This window comes from Chamaea fasciata, unplaced genomic scaffold (assembly GCF_029207755.1).
Source record: "Chamaea fasciata isolate MVZ Bird 193981 ecotype frontalis unplaced genomic scaffold, bChaFas1.0.hap1 SCAF_10, whole genome shotgun sequence".
In the NCBI taxonomy this organism is placed as follows: Eukaryota; Metazoa; Chordata; class Aves; order Passeriformes; family Sylviidae; genus Chamaea; species Chamaea fasciata.
Genome location: NW_027094095.1, coordinates 2,530,127 through 2,548,037, shown reverse-complemented (window position 1 = coordinate 2,548,037; position 17,911 = coordinate 2,530,127). Strand labels below are relative to the sequence as shown.

Genomic DNA, 17,911 nt, shown 5'->3' with positions numbered 1-17,911 from the left:
CGCGCCCCGCCGTGACCACGCCCCCGTTAGCCCCGCCCCGTGACGCGCCCCCGCGGGCGGGGCGGGGCAGTGGCGGCCCGGCGCGGTGGGCGCGCGCCAGGGCGGCGGGCACAGCCATGGCGGCGGCGGCCGAGCGGAGCCGCCTCAGCTTCCCCGGCGGCACCGGGGCCCTGGGGCGGCCCGTGCCCATGAACCTCTTCGCCACCTGGGAGATCGACGGCTCCAGCCCCAGCTGCGTCCCCAGGTAACGGGCGGGCGAGGGCGCGGACCCCACCCCCTTTCCTCCCCAGCCTCGCGGCTGCTTCCTCGCTCCTCTTTCCCATCACCTGTGTGGTCCTCCCCGCAATGGCAGAGCTCCTTCCCGCCCCTTGCCGCTACCGCAGTGACGGGCACGGCTCCTCCCGCGCCTTCAGTGGGTTTCGGGATGGGTGGAGGTGCGGGGACCCCCGAGCCCAGAAGGGGTGGGGGGCTGCTGCCGCCCGTGCCAGGTGTGTGCGGGGGTCACCTTCACAGCGAGGGTCCCCCTCCAGACCCCCGGCGCCGGCTGCGTGCTGGTGGCCGGGTTTGGCGTTCCCCCGAGCCCCGCCGTCCCCCGGGAGTGCCGTGCTGACGGCGCCTTTCCCCGGGAAATGCCCCGCAGGGATGGGCTCGGGGTGCGCATCCCTTTCTCCAGTGATGGTTTTTCGCCCTCTCCCTGTCTCGTCTGTTTCCCCGCCTCTGCTGTGTGTAAACACGCGGCCGTGGTCCCTGCCTGCGCTGCTTTTAGATCGCATGGCAGGCATTCCTCTTAGTTTTCATAAATTTTGCGCTCTTCATGCCTAGCTCAGAACAGAATGCCTATGAGGATTTAAACGTGCCGGAGACGAATCTTTGAAGCGCTTCCCTTTCTCTCTCTCTCGCCTTTTTTTTTTTTTTTCGTTTCGTTTTGTTTTGTTTTGTTTTAAACGGGGACATAGCGAGCGAGCAGAAAGGGAACAGAGTCATCAGGCTGACCTGGCAGGAACGTAAAGCTCTTCAAGCTTTATAAACCCCCCTAAATCCCTCTGTCTTCTGCGCCATCCAGATAGCATGTTGGACTTGGTGGCCATGCCCTTGTATTGCAGGGACGAGTAACCATCCCGGCATAAACACTGCCCACAGTCGTAGTGATCTGCCGTCGTGGGCAGGAAGATAGAGGGGTGGAAGCCAACCTGAGTCCTGCAATTGCAGGTAATCCTGGTTTATAGCTGCTTATCTGTGCTAGCAGCGCCTCGGGCAACAACTTTGTCAGCTTGTGTCTTGTTCAGCCTTTCTTCTCTGCGACGGGAGATCTTGGAAAGGGTCTGGCACCCGGGGGAATGTGCCCTTCTTCAAGGAGTCCCTTTGCTGTGGAAGTTGTCGCCCGGATGGGAATAGCTGGAGGAGCAGTTGGTGCTTTTTCATTTTTGCACTAGACAAGAAAGTATCCCTGCTCCTGGCAGGGGGTTGGACTTAAATGATCTTTAAGGTCCCTTCCAGCCCAAAGCATTCTGTGCTTCCAGTGCAATTGGCATTGTCCCTGCTGTGCAGAGGACGCGGGGGCGTCTCGTAGCACTGCTCTGAAAACAATTCTCTCCGTTGCACCCTCTGTTAGAGGAAGGCAGTTGGATTTCCATCCCATCCAACCTTGTAACAGTGGCCGTTAAACAAATAAAAGCCCAAATGTCCGACACTGTCAAGGACTTTTCGTTCTGCATTATCATTTATGCTGATACTTGCAGATCTGCAAACGAGCTCACAACATAGCCTGCTTGTTTGCAAATCTGTAGATGACCAGAAAATGCAGTGTAAGGACACTGACCCTGCCTTGATGAGGTAGGGGGTAGGGAGCACAAGGGTGGGTCCTGGGTGCTGGAATTGGGGTGGGCAGCAGATTGGAGGCAGCTGCTGGAGGTGCCTGGAGGAATGTGGGGAATGCAAAGCGCACGTGGATGTCTGGGCAGGTGGGGCAGAACTGGGGTTTGAGGGGGAAAGTCTGGAATTGCTGAAGCAAGCTGTGCAAGCAGGGGATGATGAAAGTGCTCAGATTGCCTGCCCTGAGGCGTTGATGGAAGAACTGGGGCATTTGGGACCTTGTAGGAACAAAGCCTTTGGTTGAGGGAGTTTTCGTGTAGCGGTGGGTCCCTCTGCTCTCAGCCCTGCTGGTGCCCTTCCCTGTGCTTGCTCTTCCTGGGTGCCCTCTTTCCCTCGAGCCAGGGGGATAAGCTGCCATCCAGCTGCTGCATCTGCTGCTGCCACCTCTAGGAGCCTGTCTTCCCAGAGATGTGGAATTTTCTCCTGGACACGGAGTGCCCTTGTGGGCTGGGCACAGCGTGTGGCAGGGATGCGGTTGTAGCTGTGGGCTCCGGGTGAGTTTTGTTAACCCAAAGTGAGGTCAGGAGCAGCTGAGGTTGCAGGTTCTGGGGGGATATTGGTGGGGTGTGTGCTGGACAAACACCGAGTTCTGTAGCAGTCAGTGCTGCTGTTTCTAATCGTTGATCATCGTGCTTTGCATTTCATTATGGGCTTTGCAACAGACCTTGCTGTCAGAGGAAGCTGGAGTTTGAGAACCTTTAAGTTAGGCCACTGCCTCTGCCTTTTAAGTTCACATTGTAATGACTTTTACTATGGCACAGTAAAGATTCTTTTCTCTTAAAGCAAAAGATATTAGAATGAAATCTTCTGTGTGGGAAACCATATCCCAAGTGAGCCTGTAGCACCAGCAAATGTCTGTTGGGACGTGAGAAGCGGATGTGGAGGAAAATGGGCCTTAATGTGTGGTCGGACACTGTGGAACTGCCTTGGTCCCTTTTGAGATTTTTCACCAGTTCCCTTCTGGGTTACTGTTGGCAGGACAGGCTTTCCAAGCGGGGAAGAGATTTGAAGTTGGCATAAAGTCAGAAGATTCACAAAGAGGAGCACGTGTTTGGGGAGGGAATATTGCTTCCTTCCCTTTTCTTTCTGGTTCAATAAATCTTAGCCCGTTTCTAAGGGGTTTCTCCTACCACGACCTGGAGCAGGAGGGGCTGGGTGGAAGCAGTGCCTGGAGTGATCTGCCCCTGCACTGCTCTAACTTGTGTGGGTGAGTGTTGAGGTGGAGGGCCTGGTGTGGCTGTGCTTGTGCTTCCCCAAGAGCTGCACTGTGGGAGGAAGATCTCGAGAGCACCGCTCTTCAACACGCTCTGGTGGGTGATTTACTGAAAGTCCATGCAGCTTGGGTGGGGTGTCAGCAAAATCTGGAAGGCTGCCTTGGTGCATCCACGGAGTTTCCTCGTGTGAAAAGGCTGTGTCTAAACTTAAGGAAGAACAGCAGTGAAGAGTCATGGTGGTGTTCTGCAGTTGTGTGCTTAGTGTGAAACATGAGGTGAGGTGATGTTTTGCATTTGTTCTGGCTTCTCTTACACCCCTGCCATCTGCGGGAATGATTTGATGATTTATTCTTCAGCACACGTAGCTCCTGGGAGGTTTGACCATAGTGCTTCTGAAATGCAGCGACTTTCTTTAGTCATCCCAGAAATGTGACTCAAAATGTCTCACTGTCTGGGCGTATCCACTGCATACCAGAAGGGAGAGATGCCTACCTTCTCCGGCTGTTTCTTTCTTCTGTGCACTGCAAGACTTTTCTTTGAGGAAGGTTACATTGCATAAAGTGCTCCCTACCACCTGTAAACACTGAGAGTGATCTTCCTGCTACATGGCAGCGAGAGAATCAACACCTTTTCCTCACACTGAGAGAGTGGAAGTAAGAACTGTTCAGTGGGTTTCGGAGTTTTTTTTTTGCCTTCCAATCTTTTCATCAATCTGTGGGTGTGAATGGCAGGATGCAGTAGTGTCCCACGTTGAAGTAGCCCCATGAGGAGAAGGCACCATGTGGAGGTTGTCCAGAGGGAGAGTGGGCTTGGGGGGAAAGTTTTGTTGAAAGGGTTTGCTGAAGCAGGAGAAGGCAGTAATAGCCACTGTTCCCATTCGGAGCAGGTTTTGTTTCAGGCTACTGTCTTAATTGTCACAAACTTGTAAAAGTAGCTGCTAGGCTTTGAACTATAAAGTGGATTGAGACCAAACTGGATGTGGAGCAGGTGAGACCCAGTGTCCCTGCAGGATATAAAGGAAGAAGTCTGTGGAACAGACCAGTGAAAAGGTGATGCTGGAGACCTGGGCTTGTTGACTGGGGACTGCCTGAGCAGTTCATGTGTTGGCTCACCTACGTAGCTTGCCTGCTGGATGAGGAAATGTGAAGGGGTTCCACACACATCCCCTGGATTCCTAGGAGGCTGGGGGTGCAGGGATGTGACTGCTCAGCACCGTGCAGCGCTCGGACATTCGCACCAGTCCTGGTACGGACATCCCCAGGGGCAATGGAAACTGATGGGGGTGAGATTTCGGATTCACTGCAGCTGAGTGGATCCTAACAGTGTGCTGGTGCCCCAGGCTATGTGCTCCTCTCTGTCTGCCAGCTCCCATCTTCTTCCTCTGACCTATCTGGCTGTCTGCTTCCTGTGGCTAATCAATTGCACAGGGCTCTGTGAGCATCTGAAGGTGACAGCACCACAGATGTGTGACAGGAGGGACACAGTGAGGACTGCTGGGCCATGGAGCCACTGCAGCAATCTGCAGGTTTGCACCCATACGTGGTAATTCCCTCTGCTAGCAGAGTGTTGAGGGGCTTGTGACCTGTGTGAAGTCCACAGCTGACTCTTCCCTGTAAGGATTTGCCACAGATTCACTTAGAAGTGGAACACTTCGCCCTTTGGTGTGAAGGATGCGTGCCTGCACTGGCAATGGGAACTTCTCTTGGCCAGTGAGAGCATGCTCTGACCTGGCTTGAGCAATGCCTACTGTGCATCATATCATCAGAGAAAGGTGAACAACTTGCTGGAGTAATAATCATGATCAGGTGATGCTATGTAATTAAAAACACTGATTAATTCAGAGATGTTAATTTAAATGTATCTTAACCTTCTATTCTGTCAGTATGCTAACATTTAGGAGAGAACTCTTCCTGGTTAGGATAACTGCTGGCACATTCATTGGGAGCTGACAATAGATTTTCAGTACATTTAGAACTAGGAAAATGTCTAATTACTCAGATGACTAGGTACGTTTCAGAAGTGCTTATTTGGAGGCTCTGTTTTGACTTTGTTTGAATAGCATGAAATGCCTAACATTTTACCTCGGAAGGAAATTGAATACAAATGAGGGCACAGGACAGGCTTTAAAAATATCACTGAGGTAATGCTGAATGTGTGAGATGTGTGAGGAAAAACATCCACAGCTGAGCAATGGAGATGAACTGCTTGGAGTAAGGTGCAGTGGCCAGAACCACCCCTTCTTCTTGGAGGTAGAACATCCTATTTCTCCTCCTTAGTCTTTGGGGAAGAGATCAAACCCCAGTGATCCCTAAGTGCCCCCATGTGAATCCTATCACTTTGTATGATCCTGCTGAATGTAATTTGGATGCTTGTATTTATTATTCAGTGGAAGTGTTCTGTCTAGAGGCTGAGTGGTTTGTTGGAGTCAAGAGTTGCAGTGAGACCTATTTCGAGTGATTTTTTAAGTTGAAGCTTGTGCATGTCAAGAACAGCTCTGAAAAAGATCTTGAAATCTCAAAGCTGCTAGCCAAAGTCTCTGGATGGGATTTTACATGGTTTTCACCTGGATGTTTTGTGCATGCCCAGTGCAGAAGGATGGTGGGAGTGAAAGGAACGGGCTGCTCTTTTGAAAGGCCTCTTTCCTTGCCTTCTGCCAAGTGAGGGTGCCCAAAGGATCTTCCCCTCGTGTCCCCTGGCAGGTCTGGCCTGTGCTTCTGCAGCCCTGCTTGGCAGGAGGTGACCCTGCAGCTGCTTGTCCAGGAAATAAAAGCTCTTGTCGAATGGAGCCATTGATGCTCCACCTTTCATCAGCTCTGAGCAGGCGGACAATTTCTGTGGCGAGCTTGTGGCTGTATCAAATTAGCTATGAAATGATTTGCATAACAGATTAATCAACCAGCAACAAAACATCCCTCTTTTCTGCCAAGAAAAGAAAAGCAACAACTCAGCTGTTACAAGAGGCCATTATGTTCCTCGCAACCCTTAATCTTTCTTTTTTCCAAGAGCGCTCCATGTTTTGGCCTCACGCAGGAAGCTGGCCTGCTCGCTGGCTTTATTTGCGTCACATCTTGGCAGCTTTTTCCAATTCTTTTGGGCCAAATTTTGCCACCGTTGTGGTGACCTTCTAGGGAGGGTATTTCCTATGGAATTGGTGGCTAGCTGCCAGACGACTCTGTCTTGCCAGGTCCTCCATTAGCCTTTGCCTTTCCATTGAATTTCCTCTGGGCCCCTTGAGCTCCTTCAGAATTGACCCGTTTCCTTGGGAAGCTGGGGAGCAGGAGAATGAGGGGGAGCAAGTCACCTCAGCACATAGCTGTGAGTGGGCAGGAGCTGGTCGCCGTGTTTTATTTCCCCTGTGCTTCTACTTCCATATAAGCCAGCAGTATGGATTTCTTAAGCTCTATGGTCCTGCTGCTGCTCCAGATGTGACATCTGTGTGTCCTTGCCCGGCTGAAGGGTGCCCGATCAGTGCTGGGAGAGTTTTCAGTCCAAATGGATCCTAACGTGCACGTGATAAGAGGCTTAACTGGCTAATTGAATGTGATAGCGTGAAGCTTCTCTCATGGTGAGGTTTAATTGGATTATGATACTGTACAGTGATGTGGAGGCTTGCAGGGCATGCAGCCAGCTTCACGAGGAGAGAGTGGATCCTTGCTAATCGCTCATTTGTTTAAAATAATGAATTGCCTAGAGAGCTCTGATGGGCAAGCTCTGCTTGCTGCAGCCAGCATCCCTGGAGAAGGGATCCCTAAAAAAACAGGGGGCTGCCACACATGTAGACCCTGCCCTTGAGTTGGTGTAGTTGTAGTGGAGGGTCTCCAGGTGAGGAAGAGACGAGCTCCTTTTGTTTGGAAAAAGAGATGCGTGGGCTCTGTTGTTGTGTGCTGGAGCCTGGAATGCGTCTCCTCCTCTAGAACCACTTCAGCCTTTCCCCGCAGAGCTTTTTGTGGCTGTGTCGCTTGTCACAAGCTGTGCCTTTCTTTTGAGGTGGCCTGCTTGGTCCTCCTCGTCTAGCAGCTGCCAGTCTGCCTTCGAGCACACTTACTTGCAGGGCAATTACTATTTTTGATCAGGAGCTCAAATGCTTCCCTGCTCCAGTGGGAAGGCAGGCTGATTTTTAAAGTGCACAGCAAAAGTAAAACTGAGAGCAGCTTTTGTAGGCTGTGAAGTTTGCTTGGCGGAGGCTCTCACGTGTATAAACCCTGGCTCGGGGTACCTGTGGCAGCACCTGTGTTTGGTGCAGTGCCTTGGGGTTGTGTGCTTTGTGGAAGTCACCGGCTGAGCTGCTGTTCCTGGGAGTTTTTGCACCGAAAGCAACAACGTTTGGTTTGCTGGTGGTTCAAAAGGGTTTGAAATGTGCACGGTTGCTCAGATGTGATTTCAGAAGAGTTGTCAAGGGAAAATAGCATTTATTCCTCTGTAAGCAGATGGATTAGCATAAAATCAGCTTTGATGTCGTGTGAAGTGTGCTCCTCATCCGTAGCCTTTGTACTGGTTCGGAGAGTTAACAGTTTGTCTCATCGGTGTTTGAATGGGCTGGGAAATGCCCCAAGGATGGTGTGTGTTATTTGGGCAGGGAGCAGCACCTGGACACTGCAAGCTTTTGACTGACTTGTCCTGTTTCTTGCTGCGGCTCATCCAAACGATCAAATAAATACGATCACTTTGCTGTTGCTGGGAAATGGCAGGTTAGCCAGTTTTCCCCCAGTGCTCTAACGTGGGCCCTCCCTCCTCAAGCTCTGCTTTGGTCTAATGATAAATCCACTCCCCTCTCCTGCTTGTTTGCTTTTTTGGCAATCAGGTGCTCTGGAGCCTGTAGGAGGAAAATGAAAGGGAATAGCCAAGGAGCAATGCTGGTGTTTGACCAAAACCTACAGAGTTTGCAGGTCCTTCTGGACCTCAGGGGAGGTAGTTTGGTTTGTTCTAAAAAAGAAAAAAAAAAAGGAACAAACCTGGTGATCCAGGATGACTTTTTTTGTGTGTGTGTGTTGCTGGGGAGAAGTTGAGGTTTGAAGGTGGGAGGCTGTGAAGGAGCGGGGCATGAAGGGTGTGCCTCTGTGTGCAGGTTGAAGTGAAACATGTTCACTGCTCAACAAAGCACTTTATTTTGCTGTTTAAAATCTTCTGCAAAAGACACTGGCTACTTTCATTAGATCCTTTTGCTCTGTTGAGCTCAATTGCTCAAAATCTTTTCCTGCTCTTTTTATTTCTCTACAAAGCCATTGCTGTGCAAGGGCCTGGAGGTACTCCTCACTGCTGCTAAGTAAATATCATGTGCAGGAAAGAGATTTCTAAAGGGATCTTTACCTCTGCAGGCAGACGCATGGAAGGCTGTAAAGGGAGGCATGGGAAAACCGTGGAGCTCATAACGTGGCTCTGGCCTGTGTTTCAGGGGTTTCTGGAGCAGGGCTCTCATTTATGGCCGAAACAAGCTGCAGCTTGCACATGCACTTGTCTGGTACGTGTTTCCCAATAGGCACCAGGCCAGGTCTAGATATAGAGCAGAGAATAACCCCCATCGGGAGATTCTTAGGAAGCCTTATCTATATATAGTCCATATAAGTCTGTATCCCCTTTCTGCTGAGAGGACAGTCCGCCCGGGGAGCGCGGGTAATGTGGACGCGCCCCAGCTTCCGAGAACCAGGCGGAGATCTGCGGCTGTCACGTCTGGCGCATCCTGTGAGCGCTCCCGTGCGTGTCCTGGCTCCCGCCGTGCCGGCTGGCACCGGGGAATTCTCTGCCGAGAGCCCCAGCTGTGCTGTCCCGTGCCGTGACCAGGCTGGTGGCACGCTGCCGTGGCCAGCTAGGCTTGTCCCCTGCGGGAGCACGGAGCAGCAGTCAGGCACGGGGAACAGCTGCGGGGCTGGGGCACGTCGTCGGTGCCTTCGGAGCACGCTGCTCTGCTGGGCGCTCTCATTAAAGCAATGAGATCGTAGCTTGGCAGTGACTTGTCATGAAAGAGCTTATGCAGGGTTTTCTTGCCAGTGCAGTTCCCTTTCTTGCAGCTGCTTAGGAGGGTGTTCTGTCACAGAGACCTGCAGGGACATTCTGCTGCTTTGGGAATGAGAAGCAATTTGCAGTGCTCAGCTCACCTGCAAAAAAACCTCAAAACAAACCGCGAGCAGGTGTCTTAGATCAGAAAGTGGGAACACACAGTGAGGTGGACAAGGTGCCCTTTCACACAGCAGTGTGGTCTCCTATTAATTTATGTATGGTTGCCGTTTCACCTTTAGGATGTCTGAGGCCATTCGGAGCCTTGCTTTCCATTTAGTACATGACTTTTTCCAGCTGGTGCGCCACCATATTTTGTAGCTGTCCTGGCAGCTGCTGAGTGCCAGCCATGGAGGAGCACAGCCTCCTCCTTTCGACTGCAGAGAGTTTGCTGCCCACTTAGCAGTTCTGCAGTACATCCTGAAATGACAGAAGCGAGAGTCGAGGGAACTTTGTACCAGCTTGAACAGCTCGCAAGGTTCTGTTGGACCAGCTGGAGGCACGGCTTTCGCTTTGGATGCATTTGGCTTTGGGACTGTGGGCCTAGGTCTTCAGAAAGCAACTCCATTTTCTACGCTGGAGACACGGATTCCTTTCTCTTTTAGGGATCTGGTCTGGTGGTGTAGCTTCTATGAAAGGCACAGGGTTGTTGGAGGACATCTCCTCACACACGATTTTACAAATATAGCAGGATCGTTTGAGGTCACTCAGTCTTGAGTTTCTTGAGTTTCAGGGATAGCACACTTCAGCTGGAAGCTGTGGTGGAGCTCAATTTCATTGCCTCTGGAGGGTTTGTGCTGAAAATGGGTGTATTATGGGGTCTCATCTCAGTACGGTCCCGCAGACTTCCCAGATCTGATGTGTGCAGTCTTCACTTCAGCTTGCCGTGTGTGTCCCGATTTCAGTGCTGCCTCAGCCGTGTGATCACGTTGGTGTGTAACAGAGACAGGGACCTTGCTGTTCTCAGCAGAGCGATCTTAGTGCCTGTCTCCCAGCTGTGGCCAGCCAGCATCAGGGCTGTCTTCCCGCTGCTCCATCTGCGCAGTGTGTGTTTGGGGGTGTAAGGCACCAGCATTTACCTCTTCTGCCAGTTACAGCAAGGCTCCAGCAGTTTGCTTACTGAAGAGCTCTCTCTGTCAGATGTGTGCAGAGCTGTTGTACTGTCCTGACACCATCCAGGTAAAGGTTAGAGGTGGCTTTTACCTGCTTCTCTGAAGCTGGTGTGTCTGGTGGCTTTTTGTAAACTGCTCACTTCGGCTGCTGCATGCCAGCACCTTCTGCGTTGTGCCAGTGCAAGCGTTGGAGAGTTCACATGGTAAAGTTGATCATCAGGGTGCAGGTTTATTGGGGGGCAGAGGTGAGGAGGTGGGTTGTGTTCAGCTGGAGCAGTCCTCTGCTGTGCTGTGCATGATGGTCCAAATAGTTGTGCAGGTGAGGATGGAGCAAGTAACTCACTCAGTCTAGCACTGCACCACGTTGCTAATTCAGTGGAGTTTCTTTTCGGCCCAAGGAAATGACTTTGAATTACTGTGGGGAGGAGAAGTCCAGCCCCTTGTTTAGAGGCTGGCCTTATAGCTCTGCGCTATAAACCCTGGGTGGTCCAAAGGTTTGTGTGTGTTCTCCAGCTCGGGGCTGCTATTGTCAGAGCTGCAGAGCAGGTCAGGGTGACGAGATGGTTGGAGTGGAGGTGGTCTTTCCCTTTCTTTGGCTCTGGTGGGAAGAAGGCTTTGGGAGCTGGGCTCCTCGCAGTGATATTGTCAAATAGACAGTTGGGTATTTGACAGTGTAGCCAAAGCTACTGGAGATTGCTGGGGGTGTGACTGAATCTTTCGCACCGATTCTTACGCAAATTTAAATGCGCGCTCCTGGCTTCTAATGGGACACCTACAAATACAACCGGCTCCATTCAGAAATCCGCATCCCTGCACTGGATCTTTGATTGCTTGTGGCTTTATAGCCAGACTCGCAGAAGTGTGTCTGTAGCGGTTTCTCAGTCCTGCCCTTACCTGTGCACACAAAGTTCCCCCGTAGATTTTGCCTAAGTCACCTGTGGAGGTTCTGGTGTTTTGTGTGTTTGTTGTTGACACTGCCCATGGCTGTACTGCTCTGGCCCAGGAGCAAATGAACCTGAACGTTTCAGTGCTCTTTTCTTCGCTGATGTGTTTGGGCTCATTAGAGGTGAATTAAATGACCTTGAGGTCTGCAGAAAATAATTTGGTGTATTTAACACTGAGTGCAAATCATCTTAAGTTTCTATCCAGTGAATCTGTAACTGTGAGTTGATGAGCCCATTAAAAAAGTATTATTTTTGGGCTCTTGGGGAAGATGGGTGTCTGCAACCTCCTGGTGTAGTTTCAAATTCAGGCTTGTTTTTTTTCATGTATGTGCCACGTGGTAATGGAGCAGTTGGTCAGAACCATGTGGACTTAATTTCTTTAAAGCACAAACAGCCTAGAAATGTTTGTTTATGTACAAAATAATCTGCCAGTGACTCTAAGCATTTCCATGTTTCTGCAAGAAATGAAGGTAATTATATAATCAGCAAAGATTCATATGGCTTAACTTGTCTTCCATCTGGCATTCGTTAAATTGATGTTTTCATCTGCATGACCTTTCAGGGTGGGGAGAAATTATGAAAATGGAAAACATGGCTGAAAAAGACCTTCCTGGGACGTCTAGCCCATGTAAAGGCTGGAACAGGTCCCTTGAACAGCCCCTGACAGCTGCAGAGGGGAGCAACTCTTTCTTTCCCCTCTGCCATGGTCCATGTTACTGGGTAGGTATTTTATGAGCTTTAAAGTGGGTGGTTTTACTTGACTTGAGGATTTGCCTGTCCTGTACGCAGTCTTTCCCCAGTGCATAAATGTACGGGCAGGCTAACTAGATTAACTACAGCAGGAAGAGCTTCCTTCTTAAAAGAAAGCTATTGTTAGAGCATCGCTCATCATAAATCTATAGCACTTCTAATCCTGCCCCCCTGCCATTTCCGCTCTTCCACCCGCCTGCTGGTTTCCAGTTTGCAGGATCTGCTCTGAGTTCCTTGGGGCTGTCCTGCAGCCTTTCCTCTGCGATCTCTGCCTCTCAAATGGGTGGTTTTCAGCATCAAAGGGATCCTTCCAAAACGACCTCTTTAATGAAAATGTACCTGCGTGCTTTCTAGGTGGTAGAAAGATGATATGCTGCTTTCCTGATCAAGTTGCACCCACTGCCTCAAAATGAAGGATTTGCAAGGAAAGCTGAGAACTGCAAGAACTGGATCATATATATTTCATGTTGCTAGTGGCTTGTTGGGGGCTGAACTCCCTTTTATTTGCTCTTCCACCTCTTCCCTATGCTGTGCCTGAGAGTGTGCCAGAATTTAAGGTGCTCCAATTTCTTTCAGGCTGGAGGGATTGGTATCTTTTTTCTGCCACGATTCTGCTTTATTTTGCTTAATAGAGCTGAAGACCATTAGCGTAGGCTTTGTCCTTGCTTCACAAATAGACTTTGAGAGTCTCCAGGTACTTGGATAAGCTTTGCCTGTTCATGTTCCATCCCAGTGAGGATCTGAGACAGCCACTGGCAGATACCAAAGCAGATCAGAGGATTTTTTCCTCCCGACACGTAGCATTTCAGCAGCTCAAGTGTAAAGCTGCTCACTGAGACAAAACTTTGGTGGCTCCTTACCCTTGGCCCAGGAGGATGTGCCTGAGGATCAGAAGCCTGGATAGTGCTTAGTTCAAGCAAACGCACGGAGCTTTTTCCAGGGAGAAGGGATTTCAGAGATGGATTTTCTCAGTTCAGCCTTCAGTCAGCGTACTCCTGTTTTTCTGACACCTAAACGGCAGGTCCTGCTGGGTGTCCTTAGAAAAAAAAACATTTAAAATAAGCTTTAATTGTTCATTCAATTGTTTCCTTGTTCCAGGATCATAACCTAAATGTCCGCATGGTTGTTTGTGTTCCTGCTGCACCTGCATTCAAGGCCAGTTTTCTGCTGCTGGCCCCTTGCTGTGTATGTGTGGAGTGCAAAGTGCTCAGCTTTCCTCACACGTGCTGATGCATTTGGACCACGCATCGGCCTTGTCTGGGTTTGCATCCTTAGGTTTCCTTGGCACCATTGCTCTCCTGAAGGTTCCAGTAGCCTGATTCCTGGTGTTTCCACCTTAGCACAGCGCTTGGGATCCAGAGGATCTCTGGGTTAAAAAAACCAGTTGCGCCCAGCTGCTGGAGTACAGGCTCTGGACTGGAGCTGGCTTGTGGGTAGGTTTAGCCCAAGCCCACCGATGTCCCAGCCATGTGCTGCCTCCAGTGTTCTGTGGTATTTCCTTCTGCCCTGGCCTCTCTCAGCATTGCCACTGGCCCCTGCTGTGGCTTTCAGTCTCAAAAGCAATGCAGAACAGACAGTGAAACTGCCTAGTGAACATCAGTAAAGTGGTACTGTTCTTCACAAACCTTCAGGGGAGGCCTGGAAAGGTGCTTGGTATCTTGTGTACTTTTATCTTACGTAAACAAGGCTTGTCAGGAGAGCAAACAGGACTGTTGTTTTGCCAAGCAGCGTGCTGGGCACTGGGCAGGTGCTTGTGTGAGGCTGCCACCACGGGCAGCTCTCAAAGGTGGCTCTTGGGTTTACACAACTCTTAAGATTATTTCACTGTGCTTTGCTTTGCATCCACTAGGCTGTCGTATTTCTCTCTGGTGGTGGTCAGATTTGCTGATGGTTCGTATTTTAGCTGGGAAAAATGCCCCTTGTTGGGATTCTGGTATGTCTGTGTAGAGAAAAAAATGTTGAGTGGGCTGGGAATAGCTTCCAGCAAAGTTGTACCACTTTCTTGGAGCTCTTTTGTTTGGTAGAAATTCCTTTCTTTTCTCTCCCCCTTCACATCCCCCTGACAGCCCACCTCTTTTCTTCAAGGGCTTGCTGAGGTATAATTCACAATTGAGTGATTGAAGTGAAATATGCACAGCTGCAGATGTGTTTTTAAAGTGATGCTTCATCGTTAAAGCATCCCTCTGAACAGGTTGGCAAGCTTCAGTAGCCATCAGAGTGCAGTAGCAGCAAGAAGGATTTTGTTGAAAACACTTGACTTTGATTCTTACCGAGCTCTGAGAATGTGTTGACCACTTGCTACTTTTGAGTGCAGCTAGGAAGTATCTGGAGCTGGGGAGATAGACGCTGGGGGAATATGTTAGATGCGTCCCTGAGAAAAAGGGATGTAGCTGAGTTTTCCTTTGCTCTCCCCACACTGTATTGTAGAAATCACATGACAGCTGGAGTATGATAAAAGACAGAAGTTAGAACAAAGTTTTCTTCACATTTGAAGCATCGCATCCAGTCTTGCATGCTGCAGCTTTCCTCTGCCTTCCCACTGAATGGAGAAGTTTTGCAGCTCTCTTTCCCTCTTTGGATCCATTGGATGCTTTTGTGATTCCTTGCTTTTCCTGGTGTGTGACAAAGCCCAGGGCGTGGAAGCTGCAGGCACGCAGTATCCTGTTACAGTCACAATGGCCCAGTGCTGCCAGGATTTGGTGTGGGGCTGCCTGAATCTCTAACATACCAAGATCCAACGTCTATTTGTCCATTCAGTCCCCAGATTCACCTTATCGATGAGGTGAAATGATTTATCAATATCTAGGACAGCTCAGGAGGCTTGAATCAGTTTAGTGGCAGAATTTGGTGTAGTTTAATGGAAGCAATTCTCTAATCTCTGGAAATTCAGTGTTTCGTCTTGTTTCCCACAGTTCCTGACTCTTGAGCAGTGGATTGAGGATCCTCTAGCTTTTGTTTCTCTGTCCTCTGCCAGCAGGCTGCTGCTAGGTCTCCTGGGCCTATCTTGGTTCCAAAATTATCAGCACATTTTCCAAGCTATCGCATGAGTAACTTTGGGCTTTTCTCCTGCAAGTGAATTCACTCTCCATCAGGTCTCCAAGAGGACCTGTTCTGACTGGCAGCTAATCTGTATTTGAGGTGGTACATCTGCAAACAGAGCACTCCACTGTGGATCAGTCATGGGGATTCATCTGTGTCCGCAATGTTCTTGCTGATTCAGGTGAGAAAACAGAGAATGCCTTGGTGATTTGTAATTAGATGAACGTTTATGTGTGATGACTTAACAAATGATATACATAACACACAATGTCTCAGTGAAAGAGTTGTACCACTACCGCTCTTTCAGTTCCAGCGTTTCCTTTCAGCCAGTTTCAAGGTGCTTGCTGTGAGCAGAGCTTTGCTTTATAGTGATGGAAATGAAGGCTCAAAATAAACACACTGGAAGTGGTAGAAGATCTACACTGGTGCTCTAGAGAGGCTGGGCTCACTAGGATTATGTAATGTGCATAAATAAGTTTCTTTTGTGTGAGTAGCCATAGACCCTGATGCAAAAGTTGACGTGCTTGGTATTACCTGTAGTCATGTGGTGAAAATCAGAGGTTGAGTGTGGTTCTCTGAGTGAGGACAACATAAAATCAGGGATAAATCCCATCCTGATGTTGTGGTACTTGGCCTTGTCTCATCCCCACTGAGGATCCTCAGCTGTTTCTGTGATGGAAATGCTCTTTGACAGCCTGAGTGAGTGTACCTAGTTCCAGACGTGCCATGCCTCATCCACGAGCAGGAGCACTGACCACAAAAGGATGTTGATATCTATTCCGTGCTCTTAGCATCACTGTCATGTTAGCACTAACTGATTGCATCAGCAAAGGCACTAGAGGGGAACGTTTTCAGGGGGCTGAGACTGGTCTGGCTGTGGAGTTTGGTCTCCATGAATGATCTGATGGCGTGATCTTGTTCACAAATGGAGTAACTATCTTTTTATGGGATAGGCTTCTTGGTAATCCCTCCCTGCAGTGAACCTTAATATACTGCTGAGAAGAGCAGCCTCTCATTCAAACTCAGTTTGTTCATGCCTCGTTTACCTTGGTCTGCTTATTTTGTAGAGCATCTGCAGTTTATCTTGATAAATCCAGTTTCATTGGGAACTCAGGCCTGATGAAAGGTTCTGGGGACTGAATGGATTATGATTGTTATAAATTGCTTTTTGTTTTATTGCTTGTATTCAACATTAAAAAAGTCCTACAGGAGTCTGGAGCATCTTGGAGCACCCTGTGTCTTTCAAAGCTCACTGTTTTGCTGGCTTACGCAGGTCACACTGATGTTTTAAATAAATATTCCTGGCAAATTGATCTAGAAAGTTCAGGCACTTTGTTTGCTTTGCTGCTCCATTATTGCTTTCAGGAATGAAATATCACCAGCAATGATGCTGAAGAACTCTAACCTGTAAATAATACTGAATCTCTGTTTGCCAGCTCAACTTCCCATGGCTGCTGAAGAGGTTTGGAGTATTAAGAAAATGCAAATGTTTTCCTGGAGCAAACCACTGTGTTCTGCCTGCCGCTGCAAGTGTTTGACCCTGAGACTCTTCTGTACTTCTTTAGTAAAAATTGTGGTTGCTTTTTTCCCCTGACAAACTTAAAGGTGATGTTAGCTTTCAGAAAAGGGTGTAAACAAATTCTGAGTTGCCAGGTTTTCTCCTTTTTTCATGAGAAACTCAGAGCAATCTCAGTTATAAGGAGTATTTACAGAGGAGAAAATAAACAGAAAACCTTGCGCTGAGTTATTTCCAAACAAGTGCTTTCTTTTTCAGCAGTGATTCTTTGAACTGGAGCACACAGAGTATATTTAGATGTAATGAGACCTACTGTGGGGGAAGGCATTTTTCAGGTTTTGTTGAGAGACATATTGAGATCACCTGGAGACTGGGATTTTTCCTAAATGAAGCCGCTGTTACTGACAGGGGATCAGAAGTGGTCTGAAAGTCTGAGCTATTTGCAAACCAGCTGCAAGTGCATGTTCTGGCTGTCCCCCAGGCCATAATGTTGGCCTGGTGATGGAGGTGCCTCCCCACTCAGGTATCTCCTCAGGGCATGGGAAAGGTGTTTCTTGCAGTCTTTGCCAGTGAAAAATCTGCTGCTGCTTCGGTGTAAGGTCACCCCCATGGGTCAGCTTTAAAGCCTGCAAGAGATCCCAGTTTCTGTTCATTCGTGCACTTTTGGTGGGTTCTGCAGTTTTCAGGGCTGTAGTTGGAGAGCTCGCGTTGTGCTTGGCAGCAGGCTGGGCACTGCAGTCTGTGGGCCTTTTCAGTCCAGTTCAGCTGGTTTTGGAAGTTAAAATCCTGCTTCTGGTTACTGCTGAACTTCCATCCCTGGCTGTAGCACTGGTATTTTCACTTCAGCCATCTCATCTTGCATCAGCTGGGGTAATGCGTTCAGCTGTTTGGCTTTTAGAATCTTGCTAGATCCCTTATTTCTGTTCTCTGGTGATTTCCTTCCCAGCTTATCTGTGCTCTTTTGAGCAGACAGCGTGCAAATGAGCAAGTGCTGCCCAGAATATTTGATGAAAAAAATGCAGGGGATATGAGCTGGAGCACAATGTAGCTTCCATCAGAGGCATTTCCTTGCAAGGAGTGCTGAATGCTTTGGCATTTTCAGACCTTTTTTGACCACTGTTAATATTGGAAAGCTCCTCTCAGTTTGCCCCTTCCTTTCTGGGGAGACAAATCTGCAAGGGACAGTCCCTTTCAGCTGCTTTACCCTCAGTGTTTTGTTCCAGTTTGAGGGCTGTTCATCAATGTTTCCAGCAAGTTTAATGCTGAATGCCCCAGCTTTAGTGGCAGGATTTAGAGTTCTTTGTGAATTATATTTAGTGCTGATGGAGGCTGCTTTGTCGGCTGTGTGTTGTTGCCTTGTAAAAACCAGCACTGTTCAAATAAATGCTTCTGGGAAAGAGCCACCTTTCTTTTATAACTGTTTTAATGTGTTTGATTTGGGAACATCCTCTGAGCTGTGGCCAGGGAACAAAT

General features: G+C 49.1%; 1 protein-coding gene across 9 annotated transcripts in view; it reads left to right on the top strand.

The window, feature by feature from the left end:
• Positions 1-80: 80 nt before the first annotated feature.
• The window catches only part of PACS2 (phosphofurin acidic cluster sorting protein 2), a 76,207-nt gene continuing 58,376 nt past the window's right edge, over positions 81-17,911 (top strand). For 8 of the 9 annotated variants that reach the window (XM_066192019.1, XM_066192016.1, XM_066192015.1 and 5 more), the window contains exon 1: positions 81-244. In XM_066192019.1, the coding sequence (XP_066048116.1) occupies positions 117-244 (128 nt within the window). In that variant the 5' untranslated portion in view covers positions 81-116. Of the gene's footprint in view, positions 245-1,103; positions 1,210-17,911 lie in introns of all 9 variants that reach the window. The other variant, XM_066192017.1, reaches the window with a different exon arrangement.